General features: G+C 41.5%; 1 protein-coding gene across 1 annotated transcript; it reads right to left on the minus strand.

Moving 5' to 3' along the window:
• Positions 1-1302: 1302 nt before the first annotated feature.
• On the minus strand, positions 1303-22151 carry TTC38 (tetratricopeptide repeat domain 38). The gene is made up of 14 exons (XM_082308781.1): positions 22082-22151; positions 18698-18775; positions 18152-18233; positions 17614-17785; positions 16565-16738; positions 14239-14314; positions 13090-13209; positions 10546-10605; positions 9410-9448; positions 8477-8558; positions 7316-7481; positions 4346-4505; positions 3980-4053; positions 1303-3159 (listed from the first exon to the last, which is right to left on the minus strand). Exons 1-14 carry the CDS (start codon positions 22103-22105, stop codon positions 3066-3068), a joined length of 1401 nt encoding a protein of 466 aa, XP_082164907.1. The 5' UTR covers positions 22106-22151; the 3' UTR covers positions 1303-3065.
• Positions 22152-22372: the final 221 nt, after the last annotated feature.

A 22372-nucleotide genomic window follows, 5' to 3' on the forward strand; every position in this document is an offset into this window, starting at 1 on the left:
TTGGGGTTGAGTGGCAGGAGCCTAGGCAAAGCCTTAGATGATGGGCGACAGCTGTTTTCACAGCAGGCGCCTGTACCTACCACAAGTCATCACGGCAGGCTTTAGTACAGCCTAACAGCACTAACAGTTTAAACCAGGCAGGCCTTTAACAATTCTTTTAATGGGTTCTAAAATCTAGACTTGCTGTAGCCAAGATTTTTCTGAAGAACCTTTTGGTTCAGCTTGCTTGCTGTTAACAGAATCATTACAAGTACTGCAGTACCAGCCGGGCAGTCGTGACGTCCAACAGAGCGTCACCAGCTCCCTGCTCCGTTGCGCTGAGCTACAAGAAACAGCCAACGCTGAAGAAGCTGTAGAGGTAACCGAGCTGTGGTGTACGTGGTCTCAGCGCTGATGCCTAAGCAAGCCGTTCCGAAAAGGCCTGTGAAGTGGGGTTACTGCCCTTGCAGCCACTCTGGGGATCCTGAAAAATATCATCAAAGTTAAAAGTAGATGTTTCCTGATGTAACGCTGGCGGGGGAGTTAGTGCCCAGGCTCAAATTCGGATGCGCAGCACAAAGGACTGTTACCTCTGCCCCTCTTAATCCAGAAAAAGAAGCGCTACGGAGGCTGGGAGGGTTGGCCCGCTAACTTTAACGGATGCGGCAAAGATAGAGCACAAGCAAGGACGGGGATGTGTCTGTGTCTGCACAACCTGTGCAAAACCAGTATCTCTTCTGTAAGCAGCAGGTGTCTTTATAAAGTTTGTATCAACTCCTTTTCAACTGCCCTGCTTAGATATAAAAAGCTGAGCTTTTAGGAGTCAGCGTGGTCCTTGGTCAGGTTCTTCCTCTGTTTGTTCTTCCTCTCCTGTTGTTCTTCCCGCTGAGCTACCTGCTCGTTAATTGTTTTCCACAATGGTAATTGAAAACGACTCAGCACAGCATGGTGAAGTAAGTAGAATGGTTCGAGTATTTTAGACAAAAATAAGGGGAAGATAAGGCAGAAAACCAGAAGTTCTCATTTGTGGGCAAAATGTGTATTAGTAGCTGAAAGAAAAAGCTTCTAGTCACATTCATGGAAGCAAGGAGTTCACATACTGTTACAGGTTTATGAAATTAAGCTGAATAATTAAGCTAAATAACATTTAAAAGCTTCATCCATACACAAAGAAGTCATATACTTGCTGCTCAACTGAGCACATCTTTGAATTTATTGATGTAAAGCAGACAAAATTCTCAATCACATCATATCAAAAGTAATACAAATGTCATTCTTAAATTTGTATAGCAATGGATCACACAAACTACACACTTCATAGCCAGCCAGCAGATTTCCCAGGCTTTTGTTCCCTAGTAAGATTTATTATATTCCTTGAGTAAAAAGTTATCCGTCTAAAGTCATTGCTTGAAATGCACTGATTAAAAATAATAGTAAAAATCTAGTGTAACTTTAGCACAGAGTGAGCCAATCACAGTCGTGGCTGGACAGATAAAGCAGTGATGAAGCCGAAGAACAGGGAACTGCGACTGTCCGAAGGATTCAAAAGGCTGCACGGAAGGATGCAATACCCTTACCTGGTTTCACAAATTACCATCGATTTAAAAATAAACTATTTTTTCCATGAGTGAGGGCTGGGGGAAGAAGGGTGGCAGCAAGGCACCTCCTCATCTTATTCCTCTACGCAGGAACTCCAGGGGCAGCGCAGGGCCAGCTATGAAAGTGCTTTTTTAGGTCAAAAGGGACCTGTATGCGGGAGGGCGCTGCTATGGGACGTGGGGAAGAGCCTGAGCTGGACAGGAAGGAGGGGCAGGCGTGTGTGTGTCCGGGAGAGCTTGCAGATGTGACACCAAAGACAGAGCTCGGGCAGCTGAAGAGTGTGGCACTTCTATTCGGGAAGAAGAAGAGGACGTATTGGTTCCATTTCGGTTTGAAAGATCATCTTTCCCTTCGTTAGGGATTTCTGGATTACTGGTCCAAGACAATCTGTTAGCTCTGCTATGCTGCAGGAATCCAGAGGCACTGGAACTTCACAGAGGTACATGGCTCATACTGTGCCTCCCTGGCAGCACCAAAGCTTGGCACATCACTTGTGCCAGGACAAAGCTTTGTGTCGGTTCCCCTGAGCTCTTTCTATGGCAGAAGCTCCCTTCCAGTCTTCACCTGCTCCGAGATACCTCTATAAAGTGCACACTTTAACACTGGTTTTACACTCTGTTTTGCTAACATGCAGGGACTCGGGCTATTGGTAGTAAGGCCTGACTTTCCAAAAGCTCAGGTAAGCACAAAGACGCCAGTCCAAACTACCATTCAGAGATGGTACTGTTTTAGCTGAAATCCAGGCTTTTTCTTTTTTACTGAAAGATTTACTAGTGCCAAGGGAGTACCCGTGTTAGAATAGTCGCAGTCAGCTGTTATCCCTCGTCTGGTTTCATTCACATAGTAATTTCAGAAAGCTCTGAGGTGCTATATTGAAAGGAAAAAGTTTAACGTTTTATGAGAGGGAGTTTAAAAATATGCACCTGGAAAGAGATCCCGAATGCAGACAGATCTGTAATGCCAGAGTCTGTGACTCATGCCTGAACGGACTGGAAGCTTGATATGGAATTCGGTTTCTGCCTGTATTGGCTCTGGCCCCGTGCTTTCCTATTAGCTATGTTTAAAAGGTCCATGTGAATTACCTGAGCAGTTTATTGATTATTTAACATATTAACAAAGTAACAAATTGGGCCAATGAATGACTGAAATCCAGGCACTGTTACTGTACTGTATATAATCGGGGTCAGAGGGAACTTTCAGGAAAATATACCAGAGAAGCAGCATCCTGGGATGCTTCAGAAAGCTGTGCATTATCAGCAGGTTATCTTCCTTCCTTGTGGAATCATCTAAGATACAACCTCCTGAAACGCAACAGCGGTATTTTTTGTTTGTTTAAGGAAATCATCGTCAGATCTCTGACTCACAGGGTACTCTCACCTACTGTGAATCTCTAGCACGGTTTACAGCACAGCACCCCTCCACTCCCGGCACCCAGACTTTGATGGGTAAGCTTATTGCTATTGCAGCTGAAGCACAAGAGAAAAGACTTATGCCATTGAATGAACGGCTGCTGCCTTCCTAATAAGTCGCTCCGTCATTGGTGAATTTGGTCTCATCAGATCACGTTCTCTCAGGAGGCATCTGAGAAAGGACAAGAGGTAGGAGAGAAACAGGAAGGTCGTGAGTACAACACCAGTAAGATCACCAGCAGCATCCTTGTAAGAGGAGGAAAACAGCACGTGAAGACCTGCTCCTGAGGTGCAGATTTCCCTTACTGGAATCATTTGGCCTTGGCAGTGAGTTTAGGCAGAACAGTGTTGTTTTCAGCACTGACAAGAGCCTGAAAATGAGCACCCAGAGATCAGAGTGCACAGAAGAATCGTTTTGATATTGTATCTAATATTTATGTTTCAAAGAGACTTCAGGAGGGGAACAGACAAGGCTTCGTATTGTCCCAAGGATCCATTCTTTTAAGTGCACAGGCAGACCCGGTCAATACATTTCAACAGAACTCAATATGGGTGAATAAGCAACACCTACAATTTCTACCAAACAAGGCTCTTGTGAATTATACGAAGGCAAGCTCACATATCAGACTCTGCAAATCTTATTTCCCAACAAAGCAGACGTCATCATTAGGACAGATTTGATTTTCAGCAGTTCACAGAAGTTTAGCAGTCCACTAAATACACTGATCAACAGGCAGGAGGGCACATTTTAAGACAGAACCATTTGAAAATCAACTGCCCTTGAACAAATACAGGTCATTCATCCAGACTGCAAGAGTGTACTTTTGGAACTGGAAGCTATTGTACTTTTTGTCCTAGTTAAATGTTGCTACATTTAACAGAAATGCCTGCATATAATTTTAGCCTTAATTTATTGGTTTGACTATACTCGCTACTTCTTACTTTTAGTAACAGTACTACTTCCACAAATATTTATCAGGAAAAATACTCACCTTGCAAGGTTTTGCTTGGCTTGTGATTTAGAATTTAAAGCAGCATGAATCAGTAACTGGCTGAAAACATCTCTCTGAAAAAAGAAGTCAGCAAAAATACAAAGTAATAAGTAACTTACAAAGCATTGCTGGTTACAATGTCTTGTTTACCAAATTGTTAAAACACTGAGGAAGGAAACATATCAACAAGAAAAATTAAATAGCTAACACTGCTAATAAGTGTTTGCAAACAGGATTCAGTCACAAGCACAGTTTAGCTGTTACGCCTTCTAAGAATGAAGTGTTGTTAATAATGTTAAGTGCCTAATGGAGGCTACTGAAAGAGGATTAAGTTGCATCGAAAAGTCTTTTATTGATCTTCTTTACCTGAGCATTACTGCCTCCTAGTTGGATTAGCTGATAACGGATTGGGTACAGCAGGTCTACGGCTTTGTCACAATTTCCATTTTCAAACTCTACAAAGGCCTGGCACAGTGGCAATCCCAAACTAGGAGCCAGGGAGAGCTCATGGTCTTCACAAGGTGCTCTGCAGAATGAGAAAGTGGTTAACTCCCATAAGTCAAATTATAAATATGCATATTTCAGTGCCAGTCTGTCACTGCCTGCAGACAGAATTTTTTTTTTTTACTGTACAAAGTCTGATGTTTCAGGTACTTTATTTAGATAGGATCTTCTGGTGTGGTTATGTTACTTTCACCTTTTGTTACTCATCAATCAATCAGTTTTCATTCTTCTGAATATATCTGCAAAAGTCACAAGCCCAGCCCCTCCTGCCTTTGCAGTAAACGGTTTTGGCTAGAAAAGTGAGAAAACTGCACAGTTTCTCTTGTGATGATCTCACCAGAACATCCTACTGCTAGTTCTTTGACTCTCCTCACCTCTGCCAAAAGCGGCAATCAGTCCTTTGCAAACAGCTCCAAACAATAATCTTGCAAAACAGCTTGCCACACAGCACAGTGCCTTGCTGTCTTTGTAATATAAACGGTATTCCCAACGACAGCTCTCAAAGTCTGCTCTTATTCTAACCATGACAGACTGCTTTTAGGCCCACAAACAGCAATGGATTTTAGCTAGCTCTTAAGTTTTTTTTTTTCTTCTCTTTTTTAGTGCTTGTATGCTAGCCCATCTAAGAGTGGAAGGGGCATATAGCATGACAATATGCCTGCAGAAGAACGTATACATTCTAGCAGGCATCTTTGCCCATGTTAAAAAAAAAAAACAAACAAAAACAAGTAACTAAACTGTAGCTCTTTGGTCTATAGGCAATACTTGCACGGGACAATGTGGAATTGTGTTTCTCTGCTGCTACAGAAGCGGCTGACAGTCATCAGGCCTTGGAGGTAGTGCCATTTCAGTGCCAAAAGGTTGGCTGGCAATATGAGGAGAGGAGGGCTTTCTGTCCCAAGCCATATAAATTATTCCTGAGAATACAGTCCACAGTTCAATGCTATAAATTCCATTCATTGTTTAGAACAGATTTTTCTGTAAATTTTCCAATTAAATCTTTAACACTGAGGAACCTTAGTCCCTGGCTTCTCTTTCGAGTGCTTGCAACAACAGCTGAGAGTCACACTCCCACATTAGTGCCTTAAATTTACCAAACACAGAGCACACTCTGTGCTCTCCTTCTTGAGTCAGTCTTACAAATTTCCCATTTCTTCCACCAGGTCAACGTTGATTTTTCAGTATGCCGTGTTGCCCTATGTGTTTATCATTCCTTAAACAAAATATGGCATCCTGGAAAGTTAGAAGTGCACAACAGATGTGCATTTTAAGTAAGTAGTTTGAGATAGTTCATGATGAAAACGATGAAACAATTCTTCATTTAAACATTTATTCCAGCTCTCTGAGAAAATGCACAGAGATGGAAAACTGCTTCCCCCCCTCCTTCTCTTGCAACTGATCTGAAGTATTGCTTCATGAAGAACAACATACCCCCTATATTAACTAATACTTCCATCCATGAAAATAAGCATGTGATACCAACCACCAGAGAGCGCCATGGAATACTTTACAAAAAAAATTATTGTCAACCTTAAATTGCAAAGGCTAGGTAAAAATATTAATGAAAAGCCAAGGATGACTGTTGTTTGTGCCAAAGTTTTATGACTGCTTTTTTAACACATACAAAATGCATCTTGGGTATCATTTAGCTATGACACATTTGTGATACACAGAAATTAATCCATTAATCCTATCATTTATACAATCTCTTCATCTCGCAGTCTGTTTTCTCAAATAGTAAAACTAAAGCTTTATAATACTTCCAACTACAGCTAAAAATGTACAGCTGTAATACTACAAAAGGCCGAACACATAGGCAAAAGGAAGCACTGGGTGAAAGGATAAGTAGCATATGTTCATTAAAGCTTCCCTGAAGTGGTGTGCATGTGCAGTTTTATATACTTTATATATACTTATCTATGATATTTGCCATTTCCTACTTTAGTCAAATCAAGCATGCTTAGGCTTGATTTGACAGTTATTTGTTTTCGTAAGTATTCTTAAAAGTTACATTTATTTTTTATAATTTTTGATTGATGGGTATTATAGTCAGGAACAAATAGTGGCAATTTCAGGTTCTCCTTCCTTCTTTTTTAAGGCAAGGGAAGCAACAGATGCTGAAACAGAGGAAAAACAGGGTGTAGGGAAGGGAAAGAAATTGCATTTCAAGCATCTATGTATCACACACCCACACACCCCCACCCACCCACACACCCCCCTGAAAAAATCAAGGCAATTTACACTTATTTAATACATAAAGGAACACGAAAAAAACATTGTTTAGATAAAATACTTAAGTATTCAAATAATTTAGTTTGAAAGCAAAATATTCTCTATTATTACTTTAGCAGTACTTGAAATTCAATTTCCTGCAGAGGTACTTCACAACACATCAAACAGTAGGTATTAGAATATCACTACCAACTAATGCTCTAGTATTAAAGAGCCTTTTAAACCAGAGCAAAAAAGAACCATCACAGATAGCTGACATATATTGTAGAATGTCCTTACTAATATACAGGTGAAATACTTTATTCGTTGTATGTAACATAGCTTAGTGTGAGCCCTTTGGAAGGAAATATACAGCAACTGTTCAGTTCATGTCCATGACCTCGAACATAAAAGATTTCTGCTTAACGGGATTAAAAACCCCTCTAGACATTAACTCATAAAAATAAATAAATATAGGGATCTCCTAAGTGGAGATTGGCCTACTTAAACCAGACGTGTCCCAGCGACATGCTAAAGCAGAGAAGAGCGTGTTGTAGTACTTCAGCAAGCCAGAGAGGACAAAATATTTATTGAATACAACACCTGAATTCACCTGCTTACTTGGCAAGTTCCTGAAGAGTTGTTAAAAGCTCATCAGTAGTTTTGTGGTCTTTGGCTCCAAGCGAGGACATCAAGATGTGTACATCATTGAACAGAAGAATGTGATCTTTGCTGTGTTGCTTTGTAAGCTGGAGAACTTTTTTCCACCTGTCCCCAAGCTTTACACCTAAGAGTAAAAAATACTTTTCTCAATAAAAATACCACATGCAAAAGCATGACTTTGCAATATACTTTCAGTCACCCAGCATAAACAACATTCCTACTAAACTCAAGGAAACATTCCCTGATGTGGTAAAATTTATACAGTGATGCTCAGCTGCAGCTTGCCATATTTGGGCAAAGAGTTTATTGACTGTCAGTGATTTATCACCAATATTCTAGATTGCGTTATGTGAGGTTCTGGCTTTATTATGAGATTGCTCATGTCTTCTTGGAGATGATGTTCATAATGAACCATCTGTAGCAATCAAATTATACAAAACGATAATATGGATTCATACAAACCCAACGCATCATTAGTGTTTTAGCAGAATACTGTGAAAATAACATCCATCCGTCTGTCCGTCCTTCATGAACTCTAGTGTATAAACACTAGCTTAAAAAAGTTAAGGAGAAATGCCACTGAGTTAGGAAAGTACCCAAAAGCCAGAGGCCAATATAGATGTACTAGCTATTTCAATCGGTATCAAAATAGAAAGTTAAGTATCTAACTTGAAACTTACTTCAAGGAAGCTCTACAGCTTTTTAGAGGATTATGTGCTTCATTGTTCAGCCTCAAATCTCCAGGAACAATAGAAGCGAATTTGTCAGAAAAGACATATGTGACCTATGCTAGCTTGAGCTGAATGAAATACCATACTGGGGGGGGGGGGGGGGGGGGGAACAAAAAAAAACCCACAACCAAACCACACAGCTCTTGGGAAGAGTAAGGGTTATGGACACTATTTTGAATTTCACATTGAGGCTTTTCTTCACATTGAGGCTTTTCTCAAGAGCAGAGTTTTCTTCTGTAACAGAAGATTTCTTCTGTAACACTGACCAGGCTTGCTCTGTAAGTATCTTCAAATACTTCTCCAACATGCAAGGCAGGGGAAGGGAGGAGGCAAAAAGAAAACTGTTCCCCTTACAGTTTTAAAAAAGAATGGCAGGTGGATATCTTACCTTCCAGATGAAGCCTGTACAGCATCGAACAGTTATCTACTACATCCAGCATGCTTCCACTTGACAGACATCGGGGAGTAATCTGTAATCACAGGTATTCATAAGCTGCCCAACTGATGTGCTAGTGGGAACCTATTCAGATAATCAAACTTATTTTCATGGTACAGAATTAATTTTATCTTTTTATTCCTTCAAAAATACCCGTTTTGCAATATCCCTAATTGCATCTTTCCTGAACACAGCAATTTGCAATGACAAACACTTATATTTTTTCGTGTTATGAAGTTAAACTGGGTAAGTATGGAGAGTCAGAAAGGTATTTTATTTTTTCCAAAATAGTGCCATAAATATTACTTCACTTTGCCAAGGTTAGTAGATAGGAGTCTGTCCAGCACCTTTCTAAACGCTTGCACTAGTTTTATAAATCCTTACAAAGATATATGTTATCCTATCTAATTTGATATTGCTTATTTACAAAGATTGTTTTGAAATCCAGACAGTAAAGAACGATAATAAATTAACTAGGAATGAAAAGACATGCTTTTGTTGACTTAGTAGCTAGCATGAAAAATCAGTTCTTTGTAAAGGTAACTTGACTTTATACGAAAAGTATTTTACATCCTTTTACAAAGCTTTTTTCAGCAGGAGCAGCATTTAGACCTACAGAGCATGAATAAGAAACATGGACAGAATAGAAAACAGTACCAACAGTGCCATTGTAGCTCTTTCAAGCACAAGTGCAAGAAACACTTGAACTATATAACACACAATTTTTTGGGGCATTTTACCAGTTGAGAAACGGTTTCCCTAAAAAACTGTAAATATATGTACATATGTGGCACACTGATAGGTTTCAATCTCATACAGAAGGAAGAAAGCACGTATCATGGTCTTAAGCGTGTTCTCAGTAAAGAAAAAAAGGCCCTTACTCACATGATTGTCATAAATTGTCAAAGCAGCCTCATATTCACCCTGTAAAAGCAAGCAAGGACTGCACGATTAACATTCAGATACAGTAACCAAAAGTGACTGGTAGTAACCAAAGACATACATACAATTAATAGATATCGTAATATTACTTCACAACTGCCTCAGGACTTGATCAAAGCAAACTGAGACAAAGTAACCTTAAAAGAAAGAACAAAGCCTAAGATAAACCAGGATTTACTAGGCAAAATAATCAGTATGTTTACGTTTCATTTAATAATAGGTACCAATATGGGTGTAAATTACACATGAGGGAGAAAGACAAGGTATTACCTCTCATTCTAACATTCCTTTCAGGGATCTTTGCAAAAATTAGTGCATCCTATGGTGTATGCAAAGAGGCAGGAAGAAAAATAATTTTAAGCAGGCTACAAAAAAGTTGTATAGATAGAAGGTGGCAAAATAAACAAGCTATTAGACTTGTATCGAGAATTATGCTCCTTCTATGTTAATAATACCAAACTCAAGCAAGCTGCTCTGTTTTCAAGTACACTGCCTTCTCAATGTTACATTTGTCTCCCTGCTGAACTGAACGCCACAAGTACTAAGCATTATTAAATCCAAGGAAATTCTGCATTGCAGCCTGACACGTTGGGTAAAATTGCAACCATTTTGAAAGTGTTTCAATAATAAGAATTAGTAACATTAATAACATTGGTGACCAAATTTAGAGCTCACTGCCTCTTTCTTATAGTCAGCAAATTTTTGGGCCAGCAAATTAGTATTGAATTTGAAGAGAATTTTGTCTAATTTTTGGCTGAAAATTAGAGATCCAAGTTCATCTTTCTATCAAATAACTGTGCCAAGTGTAATTAGTGAGGCTGATCTTCAAACGTGCAATAATCTCACAGCAATTTTTCAACATTCTAACAGAGATCCTGGAACTTTGACCAATGTAGTTAAAACTTCTCAAAATAATTATAATAAAGGACTAACTTATAAAAATGGCATTGTGCTATTTTATAAAAACATCCCTTTAAACAGCTGGAAAAAAACCTACAAATGTTAGGTCTGCCTTTTAAATAGCATTAGATGAATGACCTATCTGGACCATAAAACACCTCTATGAAAATATCTCATACCTTTTCAATGAAGTATAAAGCCCAGTGCCAGTAATTATGGCAAGCAAGCATATCACTGTTCTGGAAAAAAAAAAAAGAAAGAAGAGAAAATATTATTTACAAAATAACTTCCCATTTAAACATATCTAGTCAGATTTCTGTTTCCTTCTTCAGCAAAACTGAGTACTTCATGAGACGAAAGAGACAAGAACTTTAAATCAGCTGGCCCCGACACCTTCTCATTTGATACATTTGCCCCTTGCAGCTATTCAGGGAGGCACCTCAAAAACAAGGTTTCCCCCACGTCATTTTCCAGAGAAGAATTTCAGCTGGATGCCTCAGAATTCACCCTTCTGCAGCACTTTTTTTTTTTCTTAGGAAAAAACCCCACATCTATAACAAGAGTAAGATTTGTCTCATCTAAAATTTAGGCGCCTTGTCTAAAGTAACCTGGATAGATAGTGGAGACAGATACCCACCTTATGAGGGCCATTCATCCCACCCACCTAGACATCCAGCTCAGACAGAGAGGAATCACTTCTTAAACGTATGTTTTACTATGGACTACAGAAGCTGCACCAGATACCAAACACATCGGCAGTTCATCAGATGAGATGAATATTCGCTGGACTGTACCAACTTTGCACTGTCCTTTTCAGCTGGCACCAGAACTTCAAATACTCTTCCCTAGCCTGCACTTCAAGACAATGTCATTACAGTTCACTTTTGCAAGTGCATTCAGAATAGACAAACAGGAATATAATTCCATAATCCTCTGGTGAAAATTAAAATACCAGAAAGCTTCATCCGTCTCTTCCCATTCTCTCCCAGTGCTGTAGTTAAACTTCATGTTCTCACAAGTGGAAAAAGTATCTCCATTTTCCTGGTGACAACTCTAACACCCGTTTTCAGGAAGCACAAAGGTTCCCCGTGAATGTCAGAACTTTATGGTGCTAAGATAAACATTCTAGTAATCTTCACTTGTTTAATATTAAATCACAAACCAAACCTGAGCAACTGAAGTAGTGAAGTGCTTGGCATAAACCTGGTAATACCAAGTTTACTACCATACTACCATTCCAAATATCATACAAACAAGAACATAGGATTACCTCACTGAATAAAAACAAACCCCTTTTCTCACGCTGATTTTGAGTTCTGAATGAGATGTCACCTGTTATAAATCTTAACTATACTGGGTCAGGCACAAAGGTACCTCAGACAATTCTACTTACTGATCTTGCACTTTATTACTTTATTTTAGTTGGATAAAGGGTATAAATGACAAAGGCATGCAACTATTTTGAGAAAGAGTTCAAAAATTGACCCAAAAGTCAGTGATCGGGGGTTTTTAAGGCATCACCCAGACTGCCAGCCCCCTGCATCATTCTTTCATTAAAACAAATAGATCAAAGGACAAAATGCTTTCTGAGAAATGATAGATACGAACATGAAACAAGGGTTTTCTGCCTGCACTTCCAAGCTTAGTATCTGAATGCTTAACTTAAAAAAACAAGTGCGAAATAAACAGTCCTTCTAGCCTCGTTATCCATCCCTGCTCTTTGGGTGAGGCGGAATGGTCAGCTCGGACAACTCTAAAATAGACTCTTGTGGGTTCTAACAAATTCAAACCTCACAGCCTTCCGCTCTGAATATGACACACTTAATCATTGGGAAAACACATGCTGTCCAACACAAATAAAAATTAACCTTCACTTAACAGCAAAGGACCATATGACTAATGAAGCTGTTCAGTACACTAGAAGAGAGACAAAAGCACCACTTCACTTTTCTTTATAGCTGACCTTTAAAAATCCTTCCCTATCCAGAAGCAAACAAATATTGCACGAGTCTTCTGAAACGTTTGATTTGACTGTGTCATTTCACACAGCATCTTAGGTTCCCGTGAAGAGGTTTAGCCAGGTTCCTCAACTGACTCTCAGTGCTCGCCTCAGTCTAAGCAAAAAGCTTCCGGAAGTATCACTGGTCACTTTACTTTTATAAACCACGCAACAAATCACATATCAATAAATCACAATTTTCACATCCGATGTGTCACCTGTCCACAATGGCCATGTCTTTATGAGACATAAAATACCTAGTCAGCTTCACCAGGAAAAAGAAACTGGGTGGGTGGGTGGGTGTGTGAGAGAGAAAGGGGGGTGGGGTGTACACATGCATGTACAAACTACACACTTGTTGAAAAGCAGTATTTATTACAATATTCCTAGCTAAAGTAAGGCAGTGTGAGAGGACGGACTGTGCGAATCCCGGCCTAATGTTTGGCATTTGTGTAATCTCAGCCATCGTAGTAATGATGGCTTAAAGTGTTCTACAGTATGCGTCCCTCATAATATGCCATCTTTTTTCGGCCTCTTGCTTCAAAAGCAGCACAGATAGTAATGGTACCTCAAGCGACAGTTTTTTCTAATATGTAAAATTTTCATTGCTTGTAACATGTCTGTAGATAGGAAGGAATTGCATGCAGAGGAGTCAAGAACTTGGCTGGAGGAGATAAAGAAGACCTAGAAGGAGTTTTTTCAGAGATGCTACAAGAGTGTTTACCTTCCAGTTGGTTTCCGTTTCCTTCATGAATTCTAACCCTTTCTTCACCTCTGCTTTCATTTCATTTATGTGAGCTATAGTATGAACAGACCATGCATCTGTCTGATTTATAGCCAAAGCCTATGAGCGAAAAAAGGGAAAACGTGATGAAGCTTGCAAACAACAACATTTATCACTGCTGATATAGAAACAAGAGACTACTTTTTACTTGCTGTGTGTTAAGTACATCTTTGTACCGTTCCAACTAACCACGATCAGGAAGTGATTTGGACAGAAGACATGCATCAATATCAGCCATGAAAGAATTGCATGCATGGACACGATATATTCCATGACATACTGCCTTGCAGGTAATTGTTTCTTCTTCAAGAATATAGCCAGCTCTGAGAATTCAGCAAATTCCTCTTTCTTGCTCCAACAACTCCCACTAGGTTTTAGGCATTTTGCGAGGTCAGTCATTAACCTCGTAATGTTAAATGTTAATGTTCAGTCTTTGTTGTCACTTTCAGCAATCTGATGTAACAGAAGTTTAGCAAAAACACCCATTAGAAATTAACTGGATCTGAGACTCCTAGAGGACAGGGATAATCCTGAGAACTGGAGAAAGTCAAGTATAATTACTATCTTCCTAAAAAGGAAACAGGCCGGCTAATATTGATCCCCAGGAACATTGTAGAGTTAGTTGTTCAATGATGAAGGAACTAGCGTCTGGGAAAAAAGGGAGAGGGAACCCAAACAGGATGGATTGTCAAGAGCAGATTACACCAAACCAATCCAACATTCTCTAATAGGAGTAAACAGCCAATTGTACATGGGGGAAACAGCAGATGGGATAATATATGGATGTTATACAGGTGTTCTGACACCATCTGACAAGGCATACTCACAAGCAAGGGAAGGAAACACAGTCAAGAGGAAACTGCCATGGTATGGCATAGATGTGGGAATCTTTCTAAGGAATAGTTACCAGCAGTCTCTTACGAAACTCTGTGAGCATTTCCATGTTGAGCTTTATGTCTTTGCTACTTCTACTAACAACTGAGAAGATGGAGAGAGTCACTTCATGGTATTTGCGCAAACCACCACCCAGAGACAGGGACCAGGTTTAAGAATTCTAAAACCTTTTAGCACCAATAACAGGCAGCTTACCTCACGGGCAAGCTCCTCAGCACGATCGAAAAAGTTTGTTTCCATGAGTCCAAAAGAGTAGTAGCCCTTCACGTAGCTAAGCAAAAGGGCAAAAACAGTGCATCATCCATTTAGAACTAGATTTGAGCTACGACTGAAAAACCTATTAGAAATAGCATTTAACTCAAAACAGTCCTTACAATGCAAGTTACAATGAGGGTTCAAGCTTGCAGAATACAGAAAAACTAGCTAGTTCTCATACGAAATGAGAGGACCAGAGATACCAGCATGGGAAACAGTAACAAGATGCACATCACCAGTGTTTGAAGAACACTGCGACATTTACATCGTTAGATAAGCTAGAATTAAGAGCTGCACAGAATAATCCGCTGATCTCCATAACAGTTGCAAGATGCGGAATTAGAAGGCTAGAAGCAAGACAGTGCTGTCACCAGTTATCTCAACGTCTCAAAAGCAACACGAGTGTAGCCTTCTGCAGTTGTTCCAATGCCTCCAAAACTATAGGCAAGCACTTTCATGTGAAGTGGCCTTTTAAAACTGATTGTAAAGCATCCCCATTAAGCCATAAAGGCCCAACATAAAGGAAAATTAGGGATATTATATGCTCTTCCGCACATACCTGATGCAGTCATTTTAAGGAATACTTAACAAGCAATAGGACAAGAGGAAATGGATTCAAGTTGCGCCAGGGGAGGTTTAGATTGGATATTAGGAAAAATTTCTTCACCACAAGGGTTGTCAAACATTGGAACAGGCTGCCCAGGGATGTGGTTGAGTCCCCATCCCTGGAGGTATTTAAAAGACATGCAGACGTGCTGCTTAGGGGCATGGTTTGGTGGCGGACCTGGCAGTGTTAGGTTAACGGTTGGACTCAATGATCTTAAAGGTCTTTTCCAACCTAAACGATTCAATGATTCTATGATCAACTGCTATTCTATTGGTATATTCATAGATTGCAAAATACCGCAGGATATGTTTCTGCTTCTCAAAATATCTGTTGGGGTTTTGGTTTTAAACTCCTGAGGCAAAGGAACTACTAAAACGCGTGGGATATGTTGCAACGGATTTATTTCATGGATCGAGATGAATGAAAGTTGGGTTTTTTGTTTTGTTTTGTTTTGTTTTTTTTGCCAATGTATCCATTCACGTGTAACTCTACATGCCTGTAAGTTTGAGGACAAGGGGTACTTGCCAGGTTTTTATACTTCAAGAAATGCTTGGCATCTGGGTATTTCCTGTTGCTTTACAATTAAGAGGACAACAACCTGCACTTTTGTAGCATTGTGTCTAGAAAACTTTATAACAATGCAGTCAAACTTGCTAAGTCATCTTACTCCCCCAACAAATGAAACCAGCATATTGTAGTTAAAAAGAACTAAGGGGGTTAGATTTTTCTGAGTTGAGGTAACACAGCTGGAAAAATGAGACTCCTGACACTACCCTCTGTGCCAAGAGATTGGGGGGGTACCTCAGTTAGCTTCATCACTATGTTAGCATTCAGTCTGTACTCTCTGCACTGTTTGTGGAAGGAAAAAAGGGAGAAAAGATTGTGCCGGATATGGAGGTACAGTGCATGATTCTATAGCAACATTCACAAAATATTCAGAAAGTTACAGTTGCCTGTGGATCGCCTATTCATCTATCTCTAAATGTATGTCTTGACTTATAATTTAATGTTAATTTTTATATAAAGTTAAAAGCTTTAGAATAATTTAACAAGTCTTAAAAAAACCCTAAAAATTATCCTAAGTTAGTTTTTATTAACTATTCACTTGTCAATAGATTCAGATTATCCTGAATTAACTTCTGGAAACCAAAACTTTCAGAACTGAACTAAAGAAATTTTTTTAAAATTCTGCCTTCCTGTCAGTCTTTGCTGCACCAGCTGTTATGGTATATCCCAAAGTTTTATTCCAGAACTACACTTTGGTATTCCAAGTTACAACTCCTTTCTTCCTTCCACTGATGTGCTCTATCACCCACAATGTGAGGCCCAAGTAAAAAACTGGACCCATAAAAGCCCAAAGGAGTTTTGCCCCTGCCTTCAGTGAGGACATGATTTTATCCTGTTTGTTACATGCCATGTGCCATATTTGACAGCAAAATTTACTAATTGAGCCACAGCTCACTTAAGAAGAAGCCCTCAACAACAGTGTCAACGGGAATACAGAAGATGTTCTAGCTGTGGTCAGTTTGATTCCCTTCTAAGCCCTTGACTTTGTCTACATGTTTGTTTCCAACAGATCCTGCTATTTAGATGTGTCTGAACTTAAGAAACACAAAGTACATACATAAAGAGCAATTTTCAAAATGAAGCATGACTCACCTGCTCAGTGGAATATCTGGTGTCCAGAAAGGATAAACCCGGGCAACAGAATCTCGCATCTGTATCTGATATCCCAGGTAGAAATAAGTGTCCTGGGAAAATTTGAGGGCTAGCAGGTCAGTTGGGTGGCTCTGCAGAATCTGTTCCCATAGATCACAAGCTTTTGGAAGCTGGCTAGAAATAAAAAAATATTTTGATTGCTGAGAGAATGCACACATACCTGTCTCTACTGTCAGTTCTAAACCATGCTATTCTGAAAAACAGAAAACTCAACATCAAATGACTTTTTTTTTTTCCTTGAAGGAATTTCTTAGTCTTTTTTAAAGCAATAATTATCTTCACAGAGCACCTTCTGGGAAATCTTTTGAAAGAAATGTCCTTGGGTTACAACAAGTCACTGTAACACACAAGGAAAATGAAAAAAGCTTAAACCATAAATCTAAAGATTCTCCTACAGGGTTGAACAGTTTTTACAGAGATCTACCACAATTAACCTAACTTCACATGCGCAAAGACACCTTCCCTCTCCTCTACTGGGAATCAAACCCATAGTAACAGGGCTTCAGTAGCTTTCTCTTTACCTTTGCTAAGAAGTATGTGAGGTAAATCCATGCTCACCTGTTTGACAAACAAATAATGAAAGCGAATCCTTAGCCCATACTTTCTGCAGCACACATAAATTCATCATGTTGAATGGAACAGTGAGCCTCTACAACACTTCTGACACTCTGCCATCTCCCTGTTTTACAGAGGAAATAGTTTTTGACACAGGGAGACAACAGAGAGAAGAAAAGTCTGTTTGTAGCTTTGCTTCTGTGGATCCAAGTCTGTGTTATATCACACTGGACCCTACTGTAGTTAGATATTTAGCTTCCTAGTTCTAAACCATATATTCCACTGATGGATCTATGACTGGTTTAACACATGGAGTGCTTAATCGTATGAAGCCGTGGCAACTGAGCTCTTCCCCTCCTACGGTGCTGCTCACTAACTAGTCATGGTGGCTAAAACTCTTCACAGTCCTTTAAGTGGGCTGACAGTGGACTTACCCACTGGCAAACATGTCCAGCGCTGAGACATGAAGCTTCTCCCGCTCAGTCAGTGGCTGTGATTTTGAAAGCGTCATCATCGTTCTCATCGCACTGTCCAGCTCTTTGTTGAGCCGCACTGAACTTCCAGTGCCAATCAGCTCCAAACCATTAGCAATGACATGTCCCATTGCTACAGAAAACAGCACATCACAACTTGAGCTGTACAGCATTGAAGGTAATTCGCCTCTACATAAACACGAGGGGGGTTGTTTGCTTGTTTGTTTGTTTGCTTGCAACAAGACTTGTACTCACAGGAGTCCAGGAAGTCTTGTAAGCCTAAAGTTTTTACAGGCTTTTCATGATACCCATTTAAAAAGACTTGAAATGAAAAGAAAAAACCCACACAAAACCATCCTAGCCTGCTCTAGACTCTGAAGAAGCTTTACAGAATTCTATAACCCAACACCTCCCACTTGCCTAAACAAAGTAAGTCAAACACCAAGACACAAGGTATTATCCAGAACTTTCCATGCTAAGAATTAAAGGTTATACTTACTAAAATTTGGATCTGCTGCTTTTAACTTCGAGAGACACCCCTCAATACCGCCAAGGCTCTCATTATTGGCCCAGGTTGCGTACTGTAAGAGAGACAGAGAGAGGGTCGAGGAATCCCCAGTAACATTGGGCTTCTTTTTGTTCTCCCACACATGCAAAATCCAAAAGCAAGCAAGACAAATGAATAAAAGACGAACTCTGGACTCAGATAGGATTAGCGTAGTAGGAAAACAGAAAAACTTTTCTTTAAGGTAGTTTGGCCACCAGCAGACCTAATAACCATGGATTTCTATGTGGTTTATGTCGACTGGTTGATTCTCCTGTCAAGTAGGACAAGCACGCTGGCTGAAGTTTTCCCCACAGCTGCAGCATCTGGCATAGCCCCCTGCTACGAGCGTTTTCTGCTGCCTGCTAACGGCTGAACTCCTGTAGCAGCCTGATTGTGAGGCTCTCCCAGCTGCTAAGGAATTTAAACATCAACTACAGCAAAGACTGTTTCATGCACGAGTCCCTTCAAACCACATTTTATTACACTTTCTGGTCATACCTGGGTCAGCGCAGCATCAAATAGTTTACAGGCTTCATTGCTAGTAGTGGACAGGACAAGTCCAGCATCCCGCCAGGCCTGCACAACAAACACACACAAACCCGCTCATTTTACACACTCGTTTTCCAGACTAAGCCAACAGATTTTCAAATTGATGGTATTCTGGTATTTTTGTCAACTATGCTCTTTTTTAAAAAAGAGAAAAGCTGGAAGGACAATGTGAGCAGATACACAAACCTTTTGTATTGTTGTAGTTACACCTGAAGATTCAGTAAGCTGGGGTTAACAGTGGGAATAATGAAGCAACAAATTATGAAGTGTAATAGAAGATCTTGATGAATTACATATCTCATAATGAGAGACCCATTCTTAATTCATTATAACTCAACTTTTGGCTAGTCCCTCTGCTGCAGACACACCTCGTGTGAAGTAGAGACATAGTAAAATAAAATCCTGCTTTTTTATAACTGAAATCAATACCTTAAGTAACTTGTAGGTCAAACAGCCTGACAGAGCAAATCCACCAAGTCACTGGAGTTCAGCCAACAAAGAATTTGGACCACTGACTTGTACACGAGCCTTACGAAAAGGAAGAACATAGGCATTTGATGCAGCTAAAATGCAAAACAGAATCAGGCTGCCATAGTTTCTTAACAAGCTATGTAACACTGACTGAGGTGCCACATCTCCTGGCTAGCTGCTGGAGAATGAAAAGAATTTATTAGACAGATGTGCAGTTTACTCAATGGCGGAATTAAGCTGCAGCAACTATAGCATCCTGGTTCATGGTTGTCTCCATGACTGCTCTCTTAAGTAATTCAAGCAACAAAATGAAAAATCCAATGCCTATTTCAAAACACCTAACTTATTCATGCAGGTGCCTCCAGCAAACAGGCATGTAATCCCTAGTTGCTTGCAGGCCTTTTCCCCCACACAGGATGGCCACAAAACCACAAAGCCTGTCATCTCACAAGTTGAGGTGCCTCCCGTGGCAATTTATTCATATATTTTTCATAACATTTGGGTTTATTTCTACTAATCACTCTCCATTCAGCATTTCTATACTGCACCCATCACTGCCTCTAAGACCGTAGGCTTCTCAAGCACAGATTTACATTCAGCACACCATATATATTCTTGCTTAAGCATACACACATTTGAGGAGCTGCCCCAATCACTTCAGCATCACTTTTATTCCAGTACACAGAACATTCAGGATAGACATAAAAAAAGACCTGAGGCAAGCCAATTCAGACTCCTCCTAATGGGGGATTAGTCCTTGCAGATGCTGCAAGAATTCAGTTTGTCACATTTTACACTTTAGGGTATTTCCTGGTTCTAATGACCCAACTGTCAAAAATTTTAAGTAACCAGGCAAAGACATCTTTGCTAATAGTATCCTAAAGCTTTGCCACTGTGATTGGATTAAAGGCTCACATTCCAGCAGCTCAAGCACTTGCGTATTCAATTACAAGCCTGAAAGATTAGACTGGAATGTAAAATTACAATTTTTCTTTACAACCCATGCTATATCCAGAAACAGCGTAAAGAGAAAAGTCAAGAGAGTAGCAAAGTTAGGCCTGCTACTTACAGGCTGCCTTTTAAGGTGCCCTGCAAAATAGGCCACAAACCACTTTCCTCACCATTTGTCAAAAAAAGCTCTGTTTAAAGCAGCTCTATGACACTGCCTGTTTTGCACAACAGCTCAAGGTACTTGCCAAGTAGAAAGCTTCATCCCATTTTGAGGAGAGTTGTTAATACTAAGATTCATTGGAATGAAAATGTGAAAGCATGAGAAAAAAACGCAGAACTAGGGTTAGTAAAAAAAGGCCTGCATCCATCACTAAGGACACTGATGAGCTAGCTGAGCTACATGCGGTTTCCATCCACTCCAGAAAGCCTCTGCTCTGCTAAGGCTACAGCCTAGGTAACTCACCCCTCACTGGAAGACTCCCACTCTGGCAACAGGAGGATGGCAGCAAGGCTGCATCACATCACGTATGCCACTACTCCTCCTGTTAGCATGACAGGACTGCAGGGAAGAACCAGCCCATAACAGCTGCTGACTCTTAAAAGACATAAAAGATCTGCCCTAAACCTAATCTGTTGTTGCCAACCAAGAATCAAACTGCTACGGGGAGCGCAAAAGAGCCAGCACCCCCTGTCCTCTGCGACGCACACAAGTGGTCCTGCCCAGATTACTTGGGACACTCATGTCTTGGGGCTTGTCTGTACTCAGGTATCAGACTGTAACTGAAGAAATCCATGAGAGAGGGAATGCCAGTAGGTAAAAATCAGCCTGGAGAGTTTGTAAAACAATTATCACCTCCCATTTCCATAGAGGCTGCCTTTGAGTTCTGTTCACTAATCTCCCACAACCTTCCCCTCTAACTCCAGAAGAGACTCTTCTCTGTGGTGCTTCTTCACGGAGAGTGCCATGGCTTTGGCTCTTCTTACTGCTTCTTGGCGAGACCAAAGCGTTGCCCTTTCTCCTGCTTTAAGATGAGAGTTTAGTCACAGGATCTGGCGATTGTTTACTTGTATTTTTGTTCCTGCTAGAATCCCAGCTGGCTCTGAGGAATCTCTGCTCTTTGCGGGTTGCTGTCAGGACACCCTCTATTACTCGAGTGGCAGCTCTCCGGAGCTCTGGTGCTCATGAGCCTATGACACTCAGAAGATCTTCAAAACTTTTTTTACCCCCCCCTGCCTAATTAACCAAGAAACAACAAGAGGAGTGACAGAATGAACTCCATCGGGAAGAAAGCACACAAATGACTAATCAGTAACTAACTCCTGCAGACAGGTTTTGAACCCTTGGACTTAAAGCTGGTTTAGAGTTAAAAGAAGGCCTGACCCGCTTTTGAGGCCCACAGAAAGGGCAGGCGAGTGCCTGTGGGACCAGTCTGCACCACCACCAAGACCCAGAGATGTTCAGCCACGAATTTGCTGCCCCCGTGGCAGGGAACGGTGCAGCAACTCGTCCCCGTTTTCAGATCCCAACAGCAGCCTCACCCCACACGAAACCCACCCTGAGCGTAAGGCTACTGGGGGCAAAGGGAGACGAGCTCCAAGGAGGCCTCACCACACCGGGTCTGGCTCTCCGCGCCCTCCCGTCAGCCGCAGCCGGCCCAGCTCGGCTCCCCTCCCGCCACACACCCCGGCCCGCCAGCAGCCCCCCTCCCAGCCCGGCTCTCGGGCGGGCCCGCGGCCTCCCCAAGGCCACACGGGAGGACACCGCCCGCCCGAAGGGCGCACACCCGCCGCCCCTCTGCGCCCGGCAGGAGCAGGGGCCACGGGCAGAGCGGCCGGTGGCTGCGGCGGGGCCAGGCCGGGCGGGCAGGCGAGGCGCCTCGCCGTCCCGCTCCGCCTCACACCTGCCCTCACCTTGCAGTCCCTCAGCGGCGCCATGACCCCCACAGCCGCTACGCTGCCGTCGTCCGGCGGCCCCAGGCCTCCCGCCCCCGCAGGAGGAGGAGCCGGAGCCGGAGCCGGAGCCGGGGCCGGGGCCGGGGCCGGGGCCGGGCCAGCAGCGGGCGGGGCCGGCGGCGGCGAGCGGTTGGGCGGCGCTCGGGCCGTTGGCGGCCGCTCCCTCCCGAGCACCCGCGTCACAGAGCGGGGCCGCGGTGCTGGCGACGGATGTGTCTCGTGTAGATTATTGGCCCTGAATTACTTGTT

The sequence above is a fragment of the Platalea leucorodia genome (genome assembly GCF_965183815.1).
Source record: "Platalea leucorodia genome assembly, chromosome: 4".
Classification (NCBI taxonomy): domain Eukaryota; kingdom Metazoa; phylum Chordata; class Aves; order Pelecaniformes; family Threskiornithidae; genus Platalea; species Platalea leucorodia.

Excerpts from the sequence above, each read along its gene's own strand:
- TTC38 (XM_082308781.1), bottom strand. The coding sequence starts at position 22,105 with ATGGCGCCGCTGAGGGACTGCAAG. Across the intron at positions 18,776-22,081 it reads CGCCGCTGAGGGACTGCAAG|GCCTGGCGGGATGCTGGACT; the intron begins GTGAGGGCAGGT and ends TTTGTTGTGCAG. Across the intron at positions 16,739-17,613 it reads CTGGACATGTTTGCCAGTGG|CCAGCTTCCAAAAGCTTGTG; the intron begins GTAAGTCCACTG and ends TTTTATTTCTAG.